The sequence below is a fragment of the Montipora capricornis genome, chromosome 13 (genome assembly GCF_036669925.1).
Source record: "Montipora capricornis isolate CH-2021 chromosome 13, ASM3666992v2, whole genome shotgun sequence".
NCBI lineage: Eukaryota > Metazoa > Cnidaria > Anthozoa > Scleractinia > Acroporidae > Montipora > Montipora capricornis.
This window is the reverse complement of record NC_090895.1, coordinates 46,278,870-46,306,369: the sequence shown is the minus strand read 5'-3', so window position 1 is coordinate 46,306,369 and position 27,500 is coordinate 46,278,870. Positions and strand designations below refer to the sequence as shown.

At 38.7% G+C, this 27,500-nt stretch overlaps 1 protein-coding gene and 1 long non-coding RNA gene across 2 annotated transcripts in view; one reads left to right on the top strand and one right to left on the bottom strand.

Annotated features, from left to right (window-relative positions):
- Positions 1-27,500, bottom strand: part of LOC138030896 (dedicator of cytokinesis protein 9-like) — a 658,601-nt gene that overhangs the window by 15,305 nt on the left and 615,796 nt on the right. The window contains exons 28-34 of the mRNA XM_068878754.1: positions 21,705-21,761; positions 19,626-19,670; positions 19,042-19,122; positions 16,314-16,421; positions 15,634-15,711; positions 1,962-2,099; positions 1,489-1,546 (exon numbers count right to left, since the gene is read on the bottom strand). Coding sequence (XP_068734855.1) covers positions 1,489-1,546; positions 1,962-2,099; positions 15,634-15,711; positions 16,314-16,421; positions 19,042-19,122; positions 19,626-19,670; positions 21,705-21,761 — 565 coding nt within the window. The remainder of the gene's footprint in view (positions 1-1,488; positions 1,547-1,961; positions 2,100-15,633; positions 15,712-16,313; positions 16,422-19,041; positions 19,123-19,625; positions 19,671-21,704; positions 21,762-27,500) is intronic.
- Positions 8,119-12,049, top strand: LOC138028778 (uncharacterized). Its single transcript, XR_011127721.1, has 2 exons — positions 8,119-8,317; positions 11,418-12,049. It is a non-coding gene; the product is annotated as an uncharacterized lncRNA (long non-coding RNA).

Below are 27,500 nucleotides of genomic sequence, written 5' to 3'. Positions count from 1 at the left end.
ACTAATATCCATAGCAATAGACCATTCTACAGTTCTAGCTAAGTTACCTGGCCTACGAATGGAAGCGAGGCTGCCGGTGACCCTGTTTTGATACAAACCTCCGTGCTTTTGTAATGTTAATACGGACTAATTAGAATTATAACAACACAATTTGCATGATAAAAGCAGTCGGGGCTGTATCAATGCAAGGTCACCGGCAGCCTCGCAGCCATTCATAGGCTAGGTCGCTGAGCAAACAACTGTAAAATGGCCTATTCGAACTTTAACTTGCTGTGCCGAAAAAAGATGAAGTAACCCTCAGAAACGATCAACATGCTCGATGCCAACGTTACGCGATTCCCTTTTATTTTCTTCAATCTTTATGGGTTTCGTATTTTACTAGCAACCACATCTCCTCTCAGGGGGGCTATTTACGTTGTATCGTTTCTATAGAAACGATGCGTTAAACGAGGAAACATTAGGGCCGTTTATACGAGAGAAAATAAGCCGCGGCTTACATAAGACGCGAACATCCCGTATAAATGGTACAAAATCTACGTTCACGGCTTTCTCAAGCCGCGGCTGGGAGTTTATACTGGTATAAATAGTTCCTTCCGCGTATTATGTACGCCGCGGCCAGAGTAAGCCGCGGCTTATTTTCTCTCGTATAAACGGCCCTATTGTTGCGGAAGCAAATGTTTCCCAGTTTGCGACCCTAGGAAACATTTGTTGTGGAAGCAAGATTTGCTTCCCGGGAAGCAAAACTGTTTGTGAATTTATTCAGAAAAATTTTGCTTCTTCAGCAAATGTTTCCTCGTTTGCGCGCCGAGGAAAAATTTCGGGAAACAATGTTTCCGTACACAACATTTCCTAGGTTTTTGGGAGCCTTTAGACGATTTTAGTGAATCAAACAGATCACACTTACTTACAGAGTCTACTCAAGAGCAAAGTATATAATTTCACTCAGTCACATGAATCATAGTATACTTGGCGCTTATTAAAACCATATGCTCGTATCCTCAATGTGTCGCTTTCTTTCTTTCGTCAAGTCGCCATGTTGGATTATAATGATTAGGCCTTTTTCGATCTATTCAAATTCAGCCGGAAAGAGAGGTCTAGAGGACAATGACAAAGGAAAGTGGATGATATGTAAATATTTTTCACATTCATTCCAACGTGTTCCTATCGTTTTTGTCCTCACTGCCTCAACAAGAAGCTGAACATTTGATATTTCGAAAATGGCCTATTAGAAGAAGTGTTACATGACTGAAATAGCCTGCCTCAGAACCATATAAGTTAAACTTGCTACTACCAAGTATCAAATGCATGGAAAACAGATTTCCAGTAAAGCATCGTGTAGGAAAGTTAGCTCATTCCTCAATAAGAATTAATAAGAACTAAACACAATGCTAATAATACTCCCTCTCTTTCCTTCTACTCACAGGCAAACAATTAGGTGCTAATCGCTTATGGAAGAGTCAGTTGATTGTCGCATTTTCTGCGTCTTACCTTGTCTCTTCAGGTATTCGGCCACCAAAGCAGCTGCGTGGATGTAGCAGTGAGCAGTCTGCAACAACAAAACCACAATAAACTGAATTTCCTAAGAAACGTTCTCAAAGACAATAGACAAAGTTCTCAAACAACACAGGAGCAGCCTATGAATATAAAGTGACATAAATGGTTTTAAGAGGGAAAGACCAACCAAAAAGACAATCACTAATCTTTTACCCAAACCTCCTACATGTAACTCCGAGTAGTAAATAGGCCATTTTCAAAATATCAAAATAATATTCAAATTGATAGTGAGACAGTGAGTACAAAAACAATAGAAACACATTGGAATGAAGGTAAAAAATATCTACATATCACCCACTTTCCTTTTTCTTTGTCCTCTAAACCTCTCTTTCACCCTGAATTTTAATCTATCGAAAAAGGCTCATTAAGAAGTTTCAGAGTCACGTGAAGAAACAAAACGAAATTACCTCGGAGAAATTCTCATGACCCTCGTCAACAGCAGCCATGTGCTCTAACCACGTCTCTCGCAATTCCGGAGTACTAGAGTAAGACTTGGCCAAACTGTACTGAAGATCCACTAACATCTCAGGGACATCATCGTATTCCTAGAAGGCACAGTCAATAACTGTGTTTTAATTGGTTTACACAACATAGAAGAAGTTTTACGAAAGACGAATCTGAATTTTTTATTTTTATTTTTAATATAAGACACTGACGGTTCATAACGAATGACTTGGCTATTCAAATGAGGCTTTCTCGGTGAGAGACGGCTGCTACCTCGGGTTACACACACAACAAGGTAACCTAACAACTGTTTTAACTCTTTAAATAATTATGAAAAATGAGGGACATTTGGCCAAGAACCAACCTGTTGAAAGGGCAATATTAAGACCAAATTTCGAAAGATTTGAAAAAAATAAAACAGAAAGCACGAAAGATTAGGACGAACCTTCCACCTGATTTCCTCAGATGGAAACCCCTTACTAATTTAAATAGAAGAAACTTCTCTCTAAAGACAGACTTCGCCACTGAAGAATTCCGGATTGACGACACTATATAAGAAACTAACTGTTTACAAATTCTCATATTCTATAACTCACAACACCTTTTCATAAATAAAGCTAAAATACACTTAGTTCTTAATTAAATTCGACAAACAAAAAAATTCCTCTAAGTTGCCAAATTTGCAAGAAAGGACAAATTACCAGAAACAAAGCTTTGCGGGAACTAGCTGGACTCAGCAGACACGGAGAAGTTACAACTGGAAGAACAGTTAGCTGATGAGCTGCAAGCTCCTCAATCGCATGAAGCCTCAACTTCTTCTTCTTGTCCCGTAACTGCCCGTGTTTATTCCACACCTCGTTTACAATGTCCTCGTAAGAAAGTGTTGGCAAAACCATTCTCGAATTCAGTTTTGGTTTGATAATGTCTGACTTTTACCACGGCAGAGGCGTCGCAAATTAATACTATTCCAAATCCAATTGCCTTAGTTGTTTAATGCGAAGGGAATCAGATTTTGTTTAAGATTTGAAACACCACGTTGTCACATAGGCCACGCAAGAGACACGTTCTGTTGATAACACATAACAGGAAGGACTGCACGGTAACATCACACGTACTTTTCCACTCTCTTGTCACATAAATATTGGGGCTTCCACGAGATGATATGAAGATATCGATATCAAAGCCGCGATACGATACAGTCTCTAAATCGCAATACAATAACAAATATCGAGCATTTGTGAGATCGACAACCCGAGGTACCAAAGAGGAAGACCTGCAGCAGTGATTTTATTTTTCATTTTCTTAACATTATAAATGGTTCAAAAAGAGCTAAATAAACTATGCTTACGCGAGAATTACAAAAAATGTCGGAAAGGGATAGATCATTCTATCATGCAATTTCAATATCTTGTTCCAATATTGCCATTCGTATCGAGAGAACAAATACCGTGATTCGCCGATACATAGTTGATTCAAAGCAATTGCATTAAATATCCTGACCAAGTGATATTTGTCGCGATAAACGGCGGTCAATCAGTAAAAAACCTACGATAAAAATAACACCAGAAATCGCTTAAGGCATCATTTAACTATAAACAAACATAGGTAAAACTTTAATTTGAAAATTTTTCCTGCACACAGTGATTGATTTCACCTGCTGGGCTGGTGAATGGTTAGTAATGATCTTTTTACGCCCTTACCGTTAATTTCTTCTCATTTTACGCACGTAGATTAGAAAGTTGCACAAAAAGACAAGCACGGATAGACACTAACAAGCTATCCGTTCCCTCGATGCGCTTAGTTTTCGTACACCTTTTTGTTAACTTTGCAAGGATGCGTCTTTTTAAGCTCTGAAATTACCTTAACAAGGCATTTTAACACGTTCCAAAACCTTGGGGGATATTCTAAAGTTAACAAAAATCGGTTGTTGGTGTTGAATCTTTGACGGAATTTTAATTTTCGGCTGATATTTCGAGGAAAGTGAATTATCTGGCCGCCAAAAATGTCCTTTCGGCTGGGAAAATCCCTCTCGTCCACTTTTTGTCCAAGTATTTACCGTTCACTTTCATTTGAACGATAGCGTTCAGTCGTACACCATGTCATCTCCATTTGTGGGTGGCTCGAAAAAATAACTTTGGAAGACATTGTGAAGGCTGGCCTCAGAAATTTCCGAAACCACTGTCTTCACCATAACTTTAACAGGAGCGGCAATTACCCGTTACTGGTTTCAGAAATTTCCGAAACAGTTTGTCTTGGCTATTGCTAAAAACGAGGGCAGTTAACCACTGCCGGTTTCAGAAATTTTTGAAACCCCTGCAGCTGACCACACGTGAAGGTGAGGGAAATTAGCGATTATTGGTTTCGAAATTTTTTGAAACCAGCTTCAATGATAGATGGTTTCAGAAATTTCCGATACCACTTCCGAAACGAGTTAATTGTCCTAACAATGTCCAAAGACACTGGAGCCACTAACCTTTGCACTAAGATTAATGTGACGGTAAATGTGCTACTGGTTTGAAAAATTTCCGGAACCATTAATCGCGACACAACTTGTTTTAGAAATTTGCGGAATCCCTCTTATTCTCTATGGTATAGGATTAAGACAACGGCATAACTTCTCCGGTATCACAAATAATTTATTTACAACGTTGCATTGAATTTATATCCGTTCAAAGAAGAAAACACTTAAATCATGAATTTCGAAATTTAATATTCGTTAACGGTGTTTGCCTATTCACTGTTATCTTCCTCAAGCACATCCTGCTCCAAGGTTTGTCTTATACTCATTAAAGTTCCCTCGTCTGAATCCACGACAACTCATTTCTTCCGGCGTTTGAGACTTGCCTTGGCTGCTGATGCTAAAAATGATAAAACCAAGAAACATCTTAGGAAAAAGCTGTTAATTGAAATTTGTAACGTCATCTTTGACACGTATTCGTTGCCTGACATCAGCACATATTCTTGCCCATAAAAGCTAGATAAACTGACAAAGAAATATCTTATTGCTCAGTAACTACCTCAGAACGTGGACGATCTTCGCAACAAACATAATCTCAAGTGTCACGTTCGAAACGCGTGTGATTTAATTTATTTACTTAGAGAGAGTTAGAGGACTGATATATTTATATCGGTGAGTTCGATAACTCTCTAAGATTAATTATTTTTTATTCCTGATTTATATCCTACTTTACTAGTTCAGTGATGGCCGTTAAATGTATTTTTCCTGAGGCTGAGTGACCATTCTTGGCCTACATTTGTTTAGTGAATACATCTTAGAAGATTAGAATGATAACCCTGGCTAGTCTAACATACATAAATCCAGTAAAAAGCAATTGCAGCTCTGAGCTGTTGCAATAAACGTAGTAACTGAAAAATTTGAATTCCTTTCGGCAACTCCGCATTAAGTTCCTCACACATGCATGTGTGTTTTGCACGGGGTGTTTTCTCTTTTTACACTATAACTAGAATTTACTCCGATACATCTAGAATTCACTTTGCAATGAAAACAATTTCTTTTCTCTCGTGAGCTGGTATACACACTTATAGGCACAATCTCCCAATACTTCAAATATGTCGACAATTGAAAATTGAACCAGACAGTCACTATCTTAGTGTGTCACGCAAGGTGAAAACTCGGAAATTTAAAATGCTCTAAAACGAAAGACGCTACGGCACTGGAAACTTGCAAAAAGGCTTAATTCTAGATTTATATTGTCAAAGTAGTCGAAATAAAAAATTATAAAACCTCGATTTTGATTATAGAATTTATGTCAAGGTGAAAACCACTACATTGTTACTTAGAATATTAAAAGGTTTTCATTTGTTTAAAACGGCTTACTGTAACTTGCAAAACGAGAGGAAACGAAACGAAATTTAAACCTGTATTTCACAAAATGAATATTTGAGCATTTCGATAGCAGTAATTCGCAAAATAGATGATAAGTGAGCTGGTTTCTTATTACGCTACGACGATAGTCACGTTCAACATACCTGGGATAGAAAACATTCTCTCTACTTTTTGATGAAACACGCCCCATCTGTTTCATCTCTTTGGTGGTCATCTAGCTTTGCTCTCTTCGAATTTCTGGGCTCTTCATTAACCTCCAAGCCAGGTTTCCGTTTGCCAGCGTGAGAACTTGGCTCGTTAGTACGATCTTGCGATCCCCCTTGAGAAACCAACGTCTGAAACCACTGGAGAAAGCGAAAGTGATGGCCTTTCATCCACTGTTTGGTTGCTTTTTTGAATCCGTTTAAATCTGTCAGCAAACTGACGACTGGAAACAGTGTAATCCATAAATTGTTTCGAGAAATCGTTTGCAAGGATGTCGAATTTGCCTAAATCTACAATTGTAGCCTTACACCGGCAGATAGGTTGGAGAACATGACCTGTAGAATGAAAAGACCTGAATAAGCCAATGATGTCACTTCTCTTTTCGTTCTTTGTACAGTATTCAGAAAACTAAGTAAGCAATGTACCTTAATAGAAGAGGTATCCGAAGTTTCAGCAACAGCGATAACATTTGCCATCTCCTTGCCGCCAGTTAATGTCCCTTTCCGTTTTTGTATAAATATCGTTAAGTCTAAACCACCATTTTCCTGTCTCGGGTCTGTCGCTCTTACCATTTTTACCTTTGCTCATAATTTTGCTCGTTGCAAAAAATATCTTAACTACAATTTGGAAAAAAAAAACAAGATCCTTGATTAACACCTCGACTAAGAACAGTCTGTAACGATACGCGAATGACACCCCAATTTATATTGCTCCTGTTGAGAATCCGTGGTTTTGTAAAAACACGCAAGAACCAAGATAGCGTGTGGAAAACAATGTCGTTTCATTTACAGAGGAAACATCTAGGAATCACATTCCTTGCTCCAAGAAGGAAAAATATAATGCAACTGATTCCTGTGTCTTACCTCTCGACATTAAGCGTTTGTCATGCTTTTGAAAACCAAACATGAATCGCCGGGCTACGAAAAACCTTCAACAAAGTTTAGTATTTCCCACTTGGACAGAAGAAATTCCCACCCATGATTATCAACGTCATGACCGATGGATGTCACCAGTGTCACGTGTGAGATTGAATGGGTCATTCACCTTGCGGTGGAGGGCTTTGCGAATCAAAGATCTAACTTCTTTTTCGGCTTATCAAATTTCGTTTCATACTTCATTTGTTAGTTTTTATTTGTGCTTAAAACTCGTGCATTGCATCATTTTTTATGTTGCATGTTCATCTCCGCAAGGGTACCGTTTGGTGTCATGATAAATTCAGCTATTGGTAAATTATCGACAATGCAATATTTCCGGTTGTCACTCGCATTAGCGACATGGATGCAACGATGGAAATACGAACATACGATTTAGACTCGTTAACACACCTCATCCTCTCCAGTGAATCTTACGAGTAGCGATTTCCTAACCTCTTACAGACGAAGATTTCTCACTTTTTATTCGGACAAAAGAAAAATTGAGGTCATTGCATGTTGATCGTAAGGTAACATTTGGTGTCACAATAAACTCAACCACATATTCTCACGATATTTCCTGTTGTTACCCTCTTTGGCGCCATGTATCGATGAAAGTACGCACTGTTAGTTTAAGCATAGTTAGTAGAGGGGAAATGGCCTCTACTAACTATGGTTTAAGTCGGGTTAGAGTCCAGCCGTACGGTACTTTTCTGAGAGCGTTAACGTTAACGCACTACATCGCCTCCAGTGAATCTCGCAAGCAGCGATTTCCTAACCTCTTACAGACCAAGATTCCTTACATTTTATTCGCACAAAAAAATTGAGGTCGTTGCATGTTCATTCCCGTAAAGTACCATTCGGTGTCACCATAAACTCAACCACATATTCTCACGATATTTCCGGTTGTCACTCTATTTGGCGACATGCATGCAACGGTGAAGTACGCACAGAGGCCAGCCGCACGGTTCCTATCTTAGAGCGTTAACGCACTACACTGTCTCAAATGAATCTTGCAAGTAGCGAACTTGAAAATCCAGGTCCTTCTTCTCCTTTCTCGTCATCCTGCGATTGCCTGGAACCGGACTCGGAAAGTGACTTTTCGCCTCCATTAAATGGCAATTAAACATCACAGCTTTCTGCTAAATTAATCAGCCCAGCATCCAGCTCACTGTTCCTTCCTGACTCTGATCAAAGTGATCCAGAGGAATATGGAGAAAAGGGTGGCTTGAAAGAAAGTGAAGAGGATGAGGATGATATGATATGGGTTTCAGGCCATTAGAAGAACTTGATGAAGATTCCCATGAATCAATGACGCAAGGAGGAGCAAGTGGAGAAAGTGCCATCGAAACTCAAGGTAAAATGATACGTACTGCAATTGCATGGTTTCATAATAGTAAAATCCTGCCGCGTAGTTTTTTGCTCTCTACGCTCCAAATCGAATAGACGTTAATTGCACAGCCCGAGGCTGCCTTGAATAACAATCACTAAAGTGGGCACTCTGTTGTTGTTTGCAGACACTACCTGCTTGCAAGACAGCCACCGTAAAGATAAATGTCTATGTCTTTGTTGGGGCTACAGTATTTCTCTATTTCGATTCTAATATATCAGAATTACAGCAAAGTTCTGTTCGAGAACATCTACCTTTTCAAGGAGCCACAATAAGTGAATTTTATCACAAGAAAGTCGACATTGTGTTCAGGTTAAACAGGAGTGCCACGAAAAAGCAGAAAAAGGGTTTAATATTAAAAACATCCTCATCACGAGGTGCATTAATGCTGTGAAAATCTCAAGATAAAAATAAGAAAATAGGTGATTGTAAGAACGTTTTCCAAAGATCAAAGTTGGATGGGATAAAAGTTATGTATTGAAGATGTCACATTAGGGGTGCGACCACTTATAATGGCCGGATTTGGAAAAGATGTTCTGCGATGATAAGGGCGTTAAGCCAGGGTTGATTGACAACAGAGGTCAAAAGAAGGGTAGTCAAATACTGTGGATTACAAAAACATTTATAAGTATTCATGTTGCAAGTGCCAGCCACAGATCATGACTAAAACACCACACGAGTACATACGGGTAACATACGAGTAACATACGGAACATACGGATACATACGAATACATACGACTGACATACCACTAACATACGAGTAACATACGGATACATACGACTAACATACGGATACATACGAATACATACGAGTAATACGAATGTTTTTCTCATAAAGGAAGCTCTAATTATAAGCCTTGCAAGCATTTTTCACGTCAGCAAACACGTACCCGGCTCAGTTTGAGGAAAGGGGAGGGGGGGGGGGGTGGTGTTGATAGACCCTCCAAGGCTTTCGTTAAATTTAGTCACAGTAAAATAAATTCACATGGAATGCAAAACCCTTAAGGCGGGGAAAGACGAGATACAAAACCCTCATCTTGTGGCGCAACATTGTTTCGTTGCAAGTTCTGGTCGATGTTTCGCGTTTTTCACTTTGCGTGATCAACTTGACCCGCAAGAAAAACATTTGTTGCCGGTTGAAGAAATGCAGGGCGCTGAGTGGTTGATTTGCTAGTACAAGAGCACATTTGTTGCGCGACAAGTTGTGAGCTTGATGAAAAACGAGCAACAAAGCCAAAATTTGTTGCTCAGAGTAGACCTGCGCTCTACTTTTCGCAATAACTTTCTTCAACCCGCAACAAATGTTTTTGTCGCGCGACAAGTTGATCATGCAAGGTGAAAAACGGGAGAAATCGACCCAAACTTGCAACGAAATAATGTTGCGCGCCAAGTTTAGGGTTTTTGTATCTCGTATTTCGCCGCCTTTAGCTTGCGCAACAAGATGACAGTATATTTTGGATGTTGCTCTCGTAGATGATTATGACTGTCAGGCCAGTTTACATTTAAGACACGTAAGGAAGTCAGAGCAGGTCTGTCATAATCTTTTACCCCATTTAAGCTTTCTGGCTTGATTTTGCACTGATTTTTTGCACTGATTTATCATAGGCAACTTAAGCTGAAATAGTGAAATCAAGATGGCGAATCGGATGACGTCACACGACATAAGCGACATCCAAAATATATTGTCATCTTGTAGCGCAAGCTAAGGGTTTTGCACTCCATGTGAATTTATTTTACTGTGACTAAATTTAACGAAAGCCTTGGGGGGTTGATCAACATCCCCTCCCTCCCCCCTCAAACTGAGCCGGGTACGTGTTTGCTGACGTGAAAAATGCCTGCAAGGCCTATAATTAGAGCTTCCTTTATGAGAAAAACATTCGTATTACTCGTATGTATTCGTATGTATCCGTATGTTGGTCGTATGTATCAGTATGTTACTCGTATGTTACTCGTATGTTAGCCGTATGTATTCGTATGTATCCGTATGTTCCGTATGTTACTCGTGTGTTACTCGTATGTTACCCGTATGTACTCGTGTACTCGTGTTTGTACTCGTGTACAAAATGCAAAGGACGATACTAATTGGAGAGAAGTGGACAAATTAATAAAAAGGTAACAGACGCCCGAAGAATTTGTAGAGTCAATGATAAGAAAGAATGAAAATAACATGGAAGGAAAAACTCAAAGCCTGTCGAAATTTTCAAAGCTAAAAAAAGTATAGGGAAATATTATGCGTAATGCTTTTTGTCGAGGTTCTTGGTCTATTTAATGCCATTAAAGAAGACAAAATCGCTTGTCTGAGATACCATTTACTTTTACAAAAGACTGATGATAAAAATTACGGCTACATCAAGCCTGGTCGATTTGTGTAGTGTCTATCTGACGGATTTGTTCAACCGAGGTCAAGTACATATATGTTAACGTGCGTGATATTACGAAGCTCAAAGTGAAATCATGATTAATTAAACAGTTGTGTGATTTATCGTTCTTCTGAAAATAAACATTTTTACAATTCTCCGTCTTTTAAACAGACGTTACGAAAATAATTTGTCAAGACGACACATGAAAGATTTAAGCAAACATTTGTGCCTAAGTGTTCACAAATTGGGTAAACAAATGCCACAAGAAAAAAAAATTCTATCTGACAAACAACAACATAGGTCATACCTATGGGGTTAAGGTGCTACATATAAATTATAACTGGCAGAATGAGTTCCGTGACCTTGGTCCCTGTCCAAGATGAACTGAGGACGCTTTAACGAAACCATACCAGACCCGCTCAGTAAGTTCCACAAAGTTTGGTTATCCTTAAAACTCAGTTAGTTGTTTTCTAGAAATACTTTACTGTCGATTACTGCATGTCACCTAGCTATCAACTCAGGCACTGCATGGTAATCTCCCTTTAACTACAGAAAACCAGTACTGGCAGATAGCTATTAGCCTTTAAGCAGCAAAATGTCTTCAGTTAAAGAGTTTCCAGATGTGCTCATCAGTATAACCTGCTATCATTTTTGGACACAACACGAAGATATATAGGTGGTAAACCCCTTGCTTTGCTGTTTCAGGTTTACACAGGAAGGTATGTACCTCCAGCACAAAGAGCAAATCCTGTCCTGACTGTAGAAAACTGAATGTCCGAAATTACATTGGGGACATTTGTCACAGTTCACCTAGATGACAGCGATAATTAAAGTGCCAGTAATTGGAGAAGTGTTGGAAGTTGAAGAAGAAAGCATCAAGATTCATTACTGGCAAGGCTCTTTCAAACGAAAGTGGAGGCCTCAAAATGCTCCAAGAACCTGGAGTCCTTGGATAGACGAGCTTCCTAAAACGTGTATCATTCTTTGTTCATTTTCTCTGTCAGATGACAATAAACTCTTGCCGTCTACTAGAAAATATCTACAGCAGGAGTATTCGAGATTGAAAAATCTGAATTGAGATTAATTTATCTAACGACAGCTAGTGAGGGCTCAATTTGTGGGAAACTGATCGTGAATAATATCGTTTTAGACAAAGGAACTTTTCGCCTCTATTTAGCTACGGCGCCAGACAAAACACAATAACCTAATTTAATTTTTGGGAATATTTTCATCGAGGGGCTGACTTACTGTTGGAAAATTGCATCGCAGTTCAGGGGAACGGCTTGCTTGGCCTGGTATTAATTTGGTGCGTTAGCTTATTAAATTTTGTCCTCACCGCTCCATTATAATTCATTTATCACTATCAATGTAATTGACTTGGCAAGATTGAAGTGCCTTGGTTTTCTATTTAGGTGCTGATGTGTGAATGAAAGTCTCTTGTGGTGACTGCAAAAAATGTCCCACTAAAGACGTCTCCGCTACCATTGTCGGTTTTTGTCAGTATACATTAAAATAGCCTAGGTTTTTTTAATTATTATTTGAGGGTAATTTTTTTTTTCGCAAAGTAAACCACCCTCGAACACAAGGGTGATTCGAAAGCTATTTGCTCAGCGTTGGTTTGAGAAATTTTCGAAACCACCTTTGAACAGGGTTCAACAAGAATTGCCATTGGTTTTGAAAATTTCCGAAACCAATGACAGTTCACGCACGTTGTTGGAATATGGCTCTAAAGAGATCAAAAGAAAACATATACATGGCCATTCAATTTCCGGCCAGATGGTTTCAGAAAATTCTGAACCCATCATCGCCCACTCAGATCAGCTTGTAAGTTGGAAATGCTTTACCACTCGTAAAATATGAGATTGGTGGATACTGGTTTCAGAAATTTCCGAATCCAGGCAAAAAATTCCTCGGACAACTTTCCAAAATCATTACTAAGTAATCTTGGTTTCAATATTCCCTTAATAAAATGATGTTAATGCTTGGCTTCAGAAATTTCCGAACCCGCTAGGCTGTATTAAGGGAAGTTTTCTTTATTTAAGACGGAAAATCTTCCCTCTGTCAGAAAGTTATCACTGGCAGCCTAATTTTAGCCGAAAAATGTGGTCGAAAATTACCCCTAAATTACAATTTAAGCTTTCTCGGCTAAGATTGCTTTACTGCTCACAAAATCAGCCGCTCTTATAGCACTTAAAAAGCATATGATTTCAGTCTTTTAAGACTCCGTTGAGGGGGAAAGATCAATTTCCGGAAGAAACAACTACATTGATCAGACTTCTTTGCCGAATTTCCACTAAAAGTCAGTTAAAAAAGGTACTATTTCAGCCGAAAATTAAACTTTGGAATATCCCCCAACGTTTTGGAACGTGTTTTTTTTGCAATTGGGAAAACATTGAGAAAAATAATGGTATTTAAATTAAAACATTATATCAGAGTAAAAGGGCGCGTCTTTTTTCTGCGATAAAGTCGCAAAAACGTAGCAATCTGAGCGAACAATTTCTCAAATTTAAGGTTACTTCCCACCTTCGCGGGTGCTCTTCGGTAAAAACATTGTACGCGCGCCAGTTTAAATAAAACCCCAACAAACTATATATCATTAGAAAGCTTAATAAATGTACTTGACGAAAAAAAATACAATTTTAGCGAAGTTTTCTTTCAGGAAGTGTTAGAAGCCAGTAAGGCGTGAAACGACCGAGGGTTCTTCTATTGAATTTATCGGCTATCGGATTCCAAAGTACGGGCAAAATGGCTGCACAGTCTTATTCGCAAGGCATCAATCAACAAAAATGTGTCGGGCTTTTTCGATATTCTGATTGGTTGTCTAGATATCCACATCTAAAGTTGGAGTAGCTAAAAATGTGCGAGACATGTTGCGTAAATGGACGCCACGCGAAAAATATGTTAAACATCAAAATTTCCCGACACACTTTTGTTTGTCATTATCTCTGGAATGTTCTGGCGAAATTTCAAGACAATCCGCCGAATCTGCATACCCTATAAATTCGGTCAAAGTGGATGTATTCCTCTCAAAATCATATGCGAGATTTCCGCTTGTAAAGGTTCGTAAACAACTCGCGCCACGCCTGGAGATTATCTCGCCTGATAAAACTGCAAACCAATGGAACAACAGGACCTCCTAGCGTCTGTGACAAGAGATTAAGATTTCCCGGCAAAAGCATCGCATTGCAACACGTTTTTTATATCGCTCAGTCGAGTGAAATTCGGGACGTAGACGCAATACAATGGGCAAAGACACCAAAGGCAAAGGCAAAACCCGTGCCAAAAAGGTCAAAGGCGGAAAGCGTGCCGCTGAAAAACAAGACGTTACTAGTAACGAATCGACGGACAGCTTAAGAAATGCCCTTATTGCTGAAATGAGTTCCCTTGGGTAGGTTTCATGATTTCATTATTTGAAAATACGCTTCGAGGCGATTGCTTATGTTTTTGTATCAAGGCTAGCAAATGTATTATAAAGGAACCTCGTTTTAACCTTATGTATGACAAATTTAGGTTTTATCAGAGGCAAAAAATTTAGGTTAGATCTTTCTTTGGCAAAATGGAGATATTTCTTCCGTCTTTGGGCCGGGTTTTTTTTTCTTTTCTTTACCCAAGGACTTTTTTCTGCTTTTGATTTTTCCATAAGAGTAATTAGCGTGAAGAGCTTCCACATGGGAATTTTGTCAAGTACGTGATGTAAATAAAAATATGCAAATAACATGAATACGAGCCATGAGCTTTTGCCGCGAAAATTTCCCCAAGGGGTCTCGCCCGTTGACAAGATTATGACACCTTCGTAGTTTATTAACTTTATTTGAAAATACGTTTTTCTAAATAACTCGGCCGCTTTTTGATATTTTTAACGTTTTCCTTTCGTAAACGCTAGATAAAATGACTGACTTAAATTTTGTGAATAAAAAAAAAAAACCGATTTTTTTGGCGTCTGAAGGTGGGAAGTAACCTTAATCGTCCGTGAATAAAAAAGGAAAGTGTAGGCTTTAACATAAATAGAAAAATCAAAGCAAAACCAAACCAATCAGACTAAAATTCACATAATGTGTTACCAAGTTTCAAAATTGAACATTTGAACGCTTGGGAAGATCCTCAAAACTCAAAGGGTTGTTGGAGAACACTGAAAAACCGGAAAATTCTCCGGCGTATTTCACGTGCATAACGTTTAACGCTTTCTATCTTCAAAGGAAAACATTTCACTCAATTCATGAACTTTGCAACTGTTATGTTTTCTCTGGTCTTAAAAGCATGTTGAAAGATCGATTTTTCAGAATACTCAGACGGTACACCTGTAGTTTCACGAATCGCTTGTGGAGATTTCGAGAAACAGGTACCTATGTGACACATGCAGGATCACGCTGTTGTTGTACTTAAGTAAGGAACTACATTTTTCGGTTGATAGACCATTCAGACATCACATCACGATTCTCTTGGAGAAAGGAAATCGCATAATCACATCCACTCCTCAATAGATATTTAGGAAACCTTCTAATGACACAAAATTACACATAATATCCGCCGATGTTAGTTGCTGAAAATACAACTCACCCCACCCGTCCACCCTCGTGTTGTCTCCCTTCTTTTTGTAGTTAACTCGACAGGAAAAACTTTCCCTATACCGTAATGCGAATGAGACAGAAAAAGAAGAACTGTTTATCCTTGGTCCTACGATACGAAGAGTTCAGATTCATCCATTTTTTGTTGCTTTTCCGGTTATCAAGGGGCAAAAGGGCTGAACTGAATGACCAGTCTTCAGGGGCAATGTACTACTAATAAGTCAACTCCACGCATCCCACAGCCTCCACAAAACATCTTCCACACCAAATTTGCATGCCTGCCAGCCTCCCCAAGTAAAATGATCACGTGATACGAACAAGGGCCTTGCAAATGAGCAAATCGGACAGCAGCTCACCTTCATCTGTGCAGTCGCTTGCAAAACAGTGTGGATCTTCTTCGTTAGATCTTTAACTTCAGAGGTAAACGCTGTATGCTGAAAGTGAAGATAGAAATTCCGGAAACATCAGCAAAGTGAAATCGCAATGTTCCGCGGAATCGCGCAGCTTTGTGAGAACTTCCCAATGGACATACATAGGTATAGAATGAAGACTAATTTAAAATAATCTACATTTCATGCTAACTCCAGTGCAGCTGAGAGAATTTAAAAAATGGTTCATTAAAACAGAGGATAACTGTTCTTTAGTAAGTGTTCAAATTCCCTGCTAGTAGAGGTCTCTTTTCCTTTTGCGTTCGCTGGGCTGACGAGTACGGGAAAAGAGACCTCTGCCATTGGTCGAAACTCACTGTGTTGAGCATGCGCGGCGGTTACTTAGCGACCATACCCTCACGTGATACTTCATGTTGTGTGGGCTCATTCAACAACAGAGGAATTACTATAAAGGAATGCGCAGGATGGACGGCGGTTGGATCAAAATGAATTTCGATCCACGGCAGAGGTCTCTTTTCCCGTACTCGTCTGCAGCCCAGCGAACGCAAAAAGAAAAGATACCTCTGCTAGCAGGGACGTATTACATGATCTTGGTCTTACTACTCAAAAGAAAGAGAGAGAAAAAGAAACAAAAAGAAAAACAATACCTTCATGCCTTTATCTTCAGCAGCATAATTCTTCAACGCCTGGAGGCAGTTATTGACAGCTGTTCGGTTTAAACCACTAGCCATAAGCTTAGAGACTGCCACAATGACCTATCGATAAATACAGACATAAAAAGCAGATCTCAAGGCGTGACCACAAAGTACACAGGATGGCATAATTGAAGAACTGGTACATCACGATTTCGTCGTAACGCGCAAATGCACAGAGTTGAGGTGAAATGAAACTATAAGTTGATGGTTTATCAGTTGGTTTATTAAGAAATCATTATTTTCATGGCTCAATTTGATCGTCAGTGACTTCTGACAAGTACACATGTGATATTCTTTAGCTATCTTTACAGGGCTAGTGCACATTTGTGTCATTCATATAAAGTAAGCATGATCAAATCACAAATCAAAAGACGTTATTTAACGAGGGACACATATTTGCATCTTGTGTACTCTACCATACGGCCCAAGAACTACAAGAGCTCAGTGGACAGAAAGCCCAAAATCAACAACAGTGTTTTCTTTATTTTTATTGCAGCGGAGCTCTACTGTGTCAACACAGAAAACAGAAAACAAGTTAATTGAATTGATTGTTATAGGTACATCGATCTCAGCAATTAAACAAATGAAGCCACTTTGGCAGCTTGCCTTATTAGTCTCGGCATTCATATGTTGTAATAAAAGTATTGAATTTAAAAACTCAAACGAAAGACAATTTCGGTGAAAGATGCGCAAACACTGTACAAGAATAACTATGCCAGTGTAGAGAAGACACTGACTCGCCTCCTCTCCTACTCATGCTCTCTTTCGCCTCCCCCACCCCGACCCCAAAAACAAACTTAAATGTAATTGTAAATAAATACATAAAAAGATAAATAGGATTGCAGACGATTTTACGTCTCTTTTCAGTTAAATTTAATACAGCAGAGAAGCCCAACGTTTCGTAAAATATAGTGTCTGAAAAAGGAAAGGTAAAAACAACAAAAGCATGCGAAAAAAATGTTCACAAGTTTGCATTTCTCAGCTGTATTTAATTAAAAAGCTGAAAAGAAAAACACTTCGAGTTGCAAGCTGTGAAAGTATTGCTTAAAATCCACTGAGCAGGGATAAAGGGGACACTCCCCCCAAAATAATAAAGAAATAATAAAGAAATAATAAAATAACAAACAAAAAAGTCAGCTAAAAGCAAAGCATAATGTCTTCTAGATTTATGTGGGACCGAACTCCAAAGCAGACTATTCAAACATCACACCAATGACAAAAATCACCTGCCTGCGATTCGGCAAATACAGACAGAGCTTTTTATCGAGATCACCCACGCGCGAATAAATGGATGACAAAGGAGAAAGATCTTTGGTCGCGACAATTGAGTGTGTAATTTCATTCAACACAGGGGGAATGATTCGGTTTAACAGGTGAAGCCGATTTTAAAGCGAACTAGCAAACATTCATGCAAAGCGGGAAAAATTGGTTCCTAACCTAAGTCGACTAAATTTTCAATTTGACTTTTTTTATTTCCCTGGGAGGAGAAATGAATGCTCTCTAAAAATGCTAACAAAATGTTTCTTGTTCAATTGGTATGTAAACAACTCACATAGGTGTTCGCGCTTATTTGCAATTTCGCATTAAGAGTTACATAAATCAAGACTTTGAGACAAAAACAGGAAAAGCTATAATACAGCCCTTTTAACCCTAGTAATCTGGAAGCAAAACAAGCCTTACAATTTACTTTTGCATTCAACATACTCCCAGCAAAAAATACTAATTACATATGGGAACATATGAAAGGTGAAGAAGTTTGTTGACGGATCACTTCTCTCCCAGTAAAGCAAGATTGTCTTTTTAATTTCTAATTTTTTTCTTTTAATATGATGACATGAGTACAGTGGTGCAATGCAAGGGTTAACGTCTCGATACTGAACTATTCTGTATATGCTCTGCTTCGGTTTGTCTTCGACCGACCCTGGCAAAAACTTGGAATTTAATCTACGTGAAAGTGAAGATTGACTGGAGGAACTTGCTTTTACTAGCCATTTGTTGTCCTTTTTTTCAAAAAAAAAAAATGTAGCTTATTTATCCACTCCTTTTAATATTTCTTTATGTTGTCTTGCCTTGTTTTACTGGATTTCCGATAAACGACTGCTCATAGTCTCTGATGGTCCATCGAATGAAGCCAAATGTTTAATCTATGAAAACGATTTGCTGCATACGACACGAAGTCGACGATTCAACGCGCGAATTTTAGTTAAATGATTGCTTCGCTCAACATCCACAGCGTAAACTCTTAAAGATCTTTCAAGAGTATTTAAAATAAACGGCTACGAAGGTGTATTGAAACGCCTTCTTTAATTTGCCTTCAAGAAAACCAGAAAAGACTTGAAAAGCCTCTTTAGAAATTCATATTAACCCAGCCAGTCGAAAAAGGCGGCTAAGAAATATCTAAACAAAGGAAACCGAACGACAGAGAACGCTATTATTTACAACATCCCCGAACCTTTACAACAATGAAAGTATCAAAGCAGCAAAAAGCAGCAATGTACACAAAGGATTGATAAGGCCTTTTAGCCGTGATCAGAACCGGAAAAAATGTCTGAATGGCAAACACTGCATAATATAAATACAACTTAAAAATTACGCTGTGCATTCCACAAACCAGAAGATTATAATACAGGTTCGTTGGACATTCTAAAATAAGCGCAGAATATTGTAAAATCGCACTTACTTGCCAATGGACTCGATCACAACCTTGTGCTCCAGAGAATTCAAAATTACTTCTCATCAGCAGATAAAGAAACGAACAGGCCTATGACGAACAAAGATCCCAGTAGTGAGTATTTCTGAGGGGATGTATGTGTTTTGAAAAAACATATTTGATTGCACTTAGCTGTGCCGTGCGTGCATGACATTTACGACAGTTACAAAAATTAACAACACTTAATGATTTCAGGCGTTTTATCTACAATGACTGCTAAAATATCACAAAAACGTAAATTCCAAACGAAAACAAAACAATAAATCCGTGAATAATAGTCAGATTACGTTTCCTTGCCTTAAACCACGTTGTACGACTTCAACGGTCCGAAAAGATCAAAGAAAAAAAAAGCGATGAAACGTCGCTAAACCCTCAAAGCACCAGTTATGTAGGAAGCGAATGTATTACAATGTTATTGCCTAAATGACATCTACCCTTTGAGGGGCATTATTTGTGAAATTATAGCTTGCTTAGAAAGGCTTGCATTGGTTGCTCACAGAAAAAATAAGGTGATGGAAAGTGACAAGTGTACAGCTCTTAAAATCTGAACACACCTGGTTCCGCAGACTTTTTAATTTCGAGTTGCAGCAACTCAGGATCTATTAAACGGAGAGAAAGACAGAAGCAATAAATACGAGGTCGATTAAGTCTAGACCATCACAAACCAGAACGAGAGCGAATGTATCGCTGTTTAAAGGAAAGATGCCATTAATATACGCTTTTAAAGATCATTTCCGAACTTAAGCCACTCAGTCCATAAGTCGCTTATATCAGGAGCAAATAAAATGTGCCAATTTTCAGGAGTGTTGCATTGAAAAAGAAGAAAATAAACAAGGAATGGAAAGCTAAAACTCCGGCAGTGCTCACAGTAAAAGATTTCAAATACAATACATAAAAATACATAAAAATAGAATTACTGTGCAGAGTACATTTAACAATTATTCCACCAGCGCGTGCTCGACATCAGACAATAGAGGAAGCGATTAGTGGTCCATTTGATTAAGAGCATCGGCAAATCCTTATTTCTAAAGGTAAAATGTTGTTTCCGATAAAACATTAATCAGATATTTCAAACAATTAGATGCACTCTAAATTTAATAAGCGCATAACCTTCATGAAGTGTCCCCCTGCTTAACATCACTCAAGTCTACGAACAACCCCTCCTGTAAAAACTACCTGTGACGGAAACCAGTATTAAAGTTAACACTATTGGCCCGTTCATGGATTCGAACAAATAACCTGGCAGTATGACCACTTCTGATAAAAGTCCTCACACAGAAGTCAGAAGTGCAATAGACAATCTACTCGCGCCCAAGATTATGGACACCACCTGGAAGGCGCAAACCCGGTAGACCGAAGACCACTTGGCGGAGAAAAATCATCTCCCAGCTTAAAAAATTAGATATCACCTGGGGCGAAGCGCAACACCTTGCACACAACCGACAAAAGTGGAGGCGATTGGCACTGGCCTTATGTCCCACCGGGGACGAAGAGGCCTAACTAACTAACTAAGTCTACGAATACAGACAATTAACATAACATAGTGTCCCTATACCCTGCTCACGAAGGAGAGATTAACAGCTGCATTTAACCCAACCTTAATGTAACGCTAACCGAAATGCTTCCCTCATTGTTTGAAACAAGTAGCAAAATGGCTTGGACTCACGTTAACAGGACTTGACGAGTTAGGGGATATTTACATGAGACCGGCATGAATTCATATCGGCCTTCATACACTTCTTCTTATGCGTTTACATGAGACCGACCTGACCTCGTCTCGGTTGCGGTCTGAGTTCGTACCGATCTCATATAAATTACAACAAATCTCAGACGGGGTCGAGGAATTTCAAGCCAGGTATGCTTTCGGGTCCGCCATATATATATATTTATTGGACAAAAGATATCATTTTGTCCCGAAACCAGGCACCAAGCATTTCGTCCCGGTTTCATGTAAACGGCTGCAGAAATTTCATACCGGTCTGAGTTTGTTCGGTCTCATGTAAATAACACCTTAGATACTATATGCGAATTGGTCGCGCCTCTAATTGCGTGCATTTCTGGACATAGGTGACTTAAATGTGACATTCCCCTGGCGGAACATCTCAGCCAGTCCAATTGGTGTCAGATAAAAGCTAATTCTGACGAGTTAAGACTGGACTATTTTCAAGGAGCAAAGAGTTTATCGAACAAAACTCTGAAAAGAGTGTTATCTCTAGTCTGCTTCAATTAACTTCTTATACTAAAAAAAAGACAACAATACAAATGAAGTTGTGGGCTTCTTCAAGTTCAAGAAGTTTTTTGCTTGGCAGAGAAGGGAGGGACGGGAGCGAAAGGAGGGGGGGGGGGGGGGGAAAGGAAGGGGGTTATAACCGAAAAGAAAAGAAACCCAAACTGACGAAGGGAGGAAGTGCAAGTCGGCAAAAACCGTGCATTTGAGCCATACATGTTCAACAGCTTGGCGTGGGCTTATCGCTTATCGTCAAAGAAACTTCCCGCTTACCTTCTGTTTACAGGAAGATGGGCTACAAAGCAAGAAAATCGAGAAAGCTCCTCGCCAGAGTGACAAAATTCCGTTCTTCCCTGAACAGGGAATAGTCTTCTTTTTTTTCAAAATAAAGGAAAATTCTACGTACCTCGCGACAAAGATCCCCACAATAACTCGCACTTCCCCTGTATAAAGCGGCTGGAAACTGTGGGTAAGGTAATGAAAGAGTGATGGAGAATGTCAAAGCAGAAATATCACAAAGAGAAGGCAATTCCCCATTATCGAGCAAGCGGCTCCGCTTATTTCCCTTCCGTTAATAGTCATGCAACCGCAACTTTTACTGCGATTTTTACAATTCCGAGGAATCTGACCTTCAAGCACTACGCGCCGAACTGTGAATGCATTTTGGCTTCCATCAATCAAATTTCCGAACATAGCCTCGAAGATCGACTCCGCCTCCGGAAAGTGAACTGTATTTTTTTGTTTAGCTCACAGCTCCAATACCATTATGATATCTTTTTAGAGGTTCTTCAGTAAAAAGATTGGTACAGATTCCGTCACTTTTCATCGGCGTCGAGTTCAAATGTACGAATAAACCGTGGGAAAGATGCTGATTAGTAGGTTACGTCACGCATCAATTGATTTCGGCGTCAACTCTCGGCTTGGCGTCGGAAGTTTGATTGATGGAAGCCAAACCGAAGTTTGGCCGTGCCATTCTGCAGAATTATGAAAATTGCAGTGGGTCTTTTGTCCTCTCCGTTACTTCTCCTTAAGTATATTTTCTTGGCAGACCTGTTTTGTTACACACCCAGAACGAGTAAAAGAAAGTAACAGAAATGCAGACACAGTAATCGTGTTTTTCCCCCTCCCACAATGCTGATGCTGACACATTGCAACCACCTTGACGATCAGACATACAATCCTGGCCAAAAATAATGGGACAATTTCCTACATATATCTCAAAGTCTTTCTCTGTCCCCCCTCCCCCTCGCAATGTTGTTACGCTGCTGTGTTTATGTACAGTTCGAAGGATCCCAGCAGCTATCAACATTGCGAGGGGGAGGGGGGGGTTTCTGAAAATGACGATGAGAGCTCGAATAAGGTTATGGAGACTGCTTATAGATGTGTAAAAGAAAAATGTATAGTGCGTCGGCCATTTTGTGTTCTGTCCCGTAACTTTTTGGCCAGGATTGTAGCTTGTGAAACCACTGATAAACAAAAGAAAGGATTTCTGAATGAATTATATCATTAAATTTTAACAGATTAAGAGATTTTAACAATGGTTCTGAGTGTGACATAGGTTCTGAGAATGTCAAAATTCTAGCTAATCGTTTTTGCAAAGTAGTGACAGGCTTTAAATAGGTTGGGTATGTTAAACCCCACACTTGGACACCATAGATAAGAAAGGGATAGATTAATGAATAATACAGCATAATAAGGATATCAATTTGACTCAATACCAGAGTTGTCTAGATTGCTTAGACCAGATATTTTTGACATTATATCAAGGGGGGGTAATAGTTCAATGTCTGAAGGTCTTTCAGAGTGCAAAAGAGTGTCAAATTCAAATTCATCTAGAGATGTAAAAGGAAAAATGTCAGTAATACATGTTTTACAGAACCATACCTCCATATTCAACTGCAGACGTTGGTATTCATCAAAGGTTGAACCATTGCATCTATAATGGATCCAGAGATGACAATTACCACATTGAAGTGCTCGATGGTTACTGTTGACCCATTTATGGCATATGCCACAAGGGGATTTTTGTTTTTGCTTAGATGTTACACTGTTCATTCATTATATTAATGCGATTAATGAGTCAGTAAAACATTTAACCAGAGATCGAAGAATATGAAGCCATAGTACCCGATCCATTTGGTCTGTTTTTTATAATAAGTTTATCGAGGGAGAAATAAGCAATCTTTCCTTGGGCTTTTGCTTGTCTCAGCTGCGGTAGCTGGGCTCTTCTCTTTTCCATGGTCTCCTCGGCCAGATCTTCAAAGATGTGGATTCCTTCGGGTTTCATTCTTCTTGCTGCCTTAAGAATCGATTCCTTTGCCTTGTAACTGGTAAACTTACAGACAACTGTTCTTGGTTTTGGAGTACCATCATGTCTTGTAGGCCGACCAGTACGATGGGCACGCTCGATTTCAGGAACCGGCTCGATATTTAATTTGTCAGCAAGGACTTTCTTTACTTTCTCTTCGGTTGTTTCCCAAGTTTCGCCAGTATCTTCTAATAAGCCTTCAAAGCGAAGATTGTTCCTCCTACTTTGGTTTTCAAGGTAAACTGTCTTTTGTAGATGCTTGTTTACTGCTGTTTGAAGATTGGCGACGTCGCTGGCTGTGTTCTTTAACTCGGCGCCGATCGCTGAGAGTTGTTCGTCGTGGCTCGCAATATCTAAGTAACCCCCTTCAGGTATTTTTGCGCGGTTTACTGAATGTGCGGGAAAAGCAGATCTTAACAAGTGTTATTGAAATCCAAAAAGAAAATTGGGGGTAACCAGCCATTTTCCGAAGATAATTAATCAAGAATATTTGTAAAAAGCTTTAAAATACAAAGCAATGTATGGCGTTCTTTTCCAAATTGAAGCTTAATTACCTCTGAAAAATGCATGGTTACCCCCAATTTTCTTTTTGGATACCAAGAGTACTTGCTAAGTTTTGCTTTCTCCGCAAAAATTTGAACCGTGCAAAAATATCCCTATATAAATTAGCAGCGCCAATAGGAAATCCGATTACCTCGAGATGCGCAGAACGTATGCTCAATAACAATAGTAGGCACCCTCCTTAAGCCTTTGCCCTCTAAGATTAATACTAAATGTTATTCCAGTCTGTCACTTTGGTTCTTTTTGTAAAACCTTTTAATATTAATTGATCGTAGCTAAAAATAGAGTAGTGGTAGTCAGGAGCTGACATAGTAAGATAATGGTTTGACACTGACTAGTTATTTGGATGTTCCGTGCAAGACGTTTCGGCTGGTGCTTAAGCCTTCATCAGTTACAATATAACGGTACCACGCGTGATTCAAATAACAGGACGTCGAGCGCGCGCGGATTTTCATCAGCGCGCGCTCAACGTGTGGTTATTTGAATCACGCGTGGTACCGTTATATTGCAACTGATGAAGGCTTAAGGACCGGCCGCAACGTCTTGCACGAAACATCCAAAAAACTAGTCAGTGTCAAACCATTATCTCACTATGATCTTAGCTAGGTCCCCATTTTCTAATCAAGGAGGAAATAAAACAATTATATTGATTGCCACCGACAGACATTAATTTTTGAGTTATTGAAATGACAACATCTCCAACGAAAGGGCAATTATATATATCGTACGTACATAAAATTAAAATTTGAATTGTTTTGGGGAATTTCCGAAGTTAAAATGTCTTTAAAACCGACGTTTCGATCGGTTTTATTGGTCTTCTTCAGGTTGTTTAAAAAATGTTATCAATATGGCCGATCGTTTTCAGTCGTTCCGCTTGGTAACCGCACATGACGTATCATGACCATTACACGACATGTAAATAATGTCAAATTGCGCGGGAATAAAGAAAAAAGACTGTACCCCACGCAATTTGACATCATTTACACGTCGTGTAATGGTCATAATACGTCATGTACGGTCACCAAGCAGAACAACTGAAAACTATCCGCCATAAACCTTATTCCAAAATGGCCGCTACTTAGATATTCTTTTGTTTTTATTCAAATTAGGCCTTGATGCCTCGTTCAAGGCAAAATATTCTTTTGAACTTTCAGCTCAAGAACGAGGCATCAAGGGCTAATTTGAATAAAAACAAAAGAATATTTAAATGACGGCCATTTTGGAATAAGATCTATATTCATAACATTTTTTAAACAACCTGAAGAAGACAAGTAAAACTGGTCGAAACGTCGGTTTTAAGGATATTTTAACCTCGGAAAATCCCGGAAACAATACAGATTTTAATTTTTCTAGAGATGAAAGGTAAAAGTTTCAGGAATACGAGTACATAAAACTGTTTTATAGTTCTAAGAATCTTCCACTTTTACTAAGAACTATCAGGATGTCATGAAACTCTGTTAACTGCTGTTTCCATACGAGAACACCTTTTTTTCATGATCACAATACAATGAACCTTCTTTATCAAAGCTGGATAAAACAATGCATGTCTTTAAACTGCATATGGTCAATAAAATCCTAAATTTTGTTTTTGCTTTTTTTCTATCGTTTTCCAGAGAACTGGCAAATCCACTGTTGCCAATTTTTTCCTTGATTTGAACGCTCTGAGTCGTTCACGGACTCCTTTTAGGACAATTGGAATTAATTTTACTGCTTTTGTCTAAATAGAATAGAATACAACCGTGATCCACAAATGCTGAGAAAGAAACGGCTACTAAACAAAAATGGGATTACTTACATTGTCCTTGTTTAATTCGAAAATTGCACTCATTTCTAATGTTTTGTTTGTTTTTAGATATCTTGATAAGAACAAAATAAGTCAACTCCCAGAAAACGTTTGCTCAGGACTCACACATCTATCTAAGCTGTACGTATAATTCCCAAAATATACAAAATATGACACGGCCTTGCGCCTATCCACTTAACGAATAATTGTGTGACTTAGCTATAAAGTGGCTTACACAGCTGAGTTAAATAAAGTCGTCAGAGTGATTTCATGGCTCTGAGTCGTTCGAAGACTTGTTTTAGGACAATTGGGATTAATTTTACTGGTTTTGTCTAAGTATAATCGAGTGCAACGACGATCTGGGAATACAAAGATCGAGACGGTAATTTAAACTAAAATGGTATTAATTGCATTGTTCTTCTTTAATTTGAATTTAGTACTTATTTCTAATTTATTTTCATTTCTAGATATCTGAGGGAGAATGAAATAACTCAATTCCCAGAAAACGTTTTCTCTGGACTCACACATCTATCTGCGTTGTAAGTATATTGCCCTAAATACTCTTTCAGAATATGATACGGCTTTGCGCCTCTCAACGTACTACACAAATAACTGTGTGACTTTGTTACAAAGTGACTGACGCAGCTGAGTTAAATAAAGTGTTTAAAGTAATGAACCCTTTCAGGCCAAAAAATAAAGTGCATTTAAACCTTTCCCTTGTAAGAGTAATACTAAATGTTATTCCAGTTTGTCATTTTGGTTCCTTTTGTCAAACCTTTTCTCTGATCTGGGCCAGGTCCCCATTTTCTAGTAAAGGAGCAAATCATATTGCTTGTCACTGACACACTTTAATTCTCGCGTTATTGAAATGACAATATTGCCAAAGAAATGGTAACTATATACATACTAGGTGCATAAAACTGGTCGAAACGTCGGTTTTAAAGATATTTTAACCTCGGGAAATCCAGGAAACAATTCAAATATTTATAAAGATGTTTTATAGTTGTAAGAGTCTTCCACTTTTAGAACTACCAGAATATTATGAAACTCTGTTAATTCCTTTTTCCATACGAGAACACTTCCTTTTTTTATGATCACAATACAGTGAACCTTCTTTTTCAAAGGTCGATAAAACAATGCGTGTCTTTAAACTGCATTTGATCATTAAAGTCCTAAATTTTGTTTTTGCTTTTTTCTATTGTTTTCCATAGAACTGGTAAATCCACTGTTATCCATTCTTTCCTTGATTTGAACGCTCTGAGTTGTTTACCGGGACTCCTTTTAGGACAATTAAAATTAATTTTACTGCTCTTGTCTAAATAGAATGGAATACAACCGTCATCCGCAAATGCTTAAAATGGGACAGCAATTAAACTAAAATGGGATTGATCGCATTTTTCTTGTTTAATTCGAATTTTGTACTCATTTCTAATGTTTTGTTTATTTTTAGATATCTTGATAAGAACAAAGTAACTCAACTCCCAGAAAAAATTTCTTCAGGACTCACACATCTATCTGAGCTGTACGTATATTGCCCCAAATATACAATA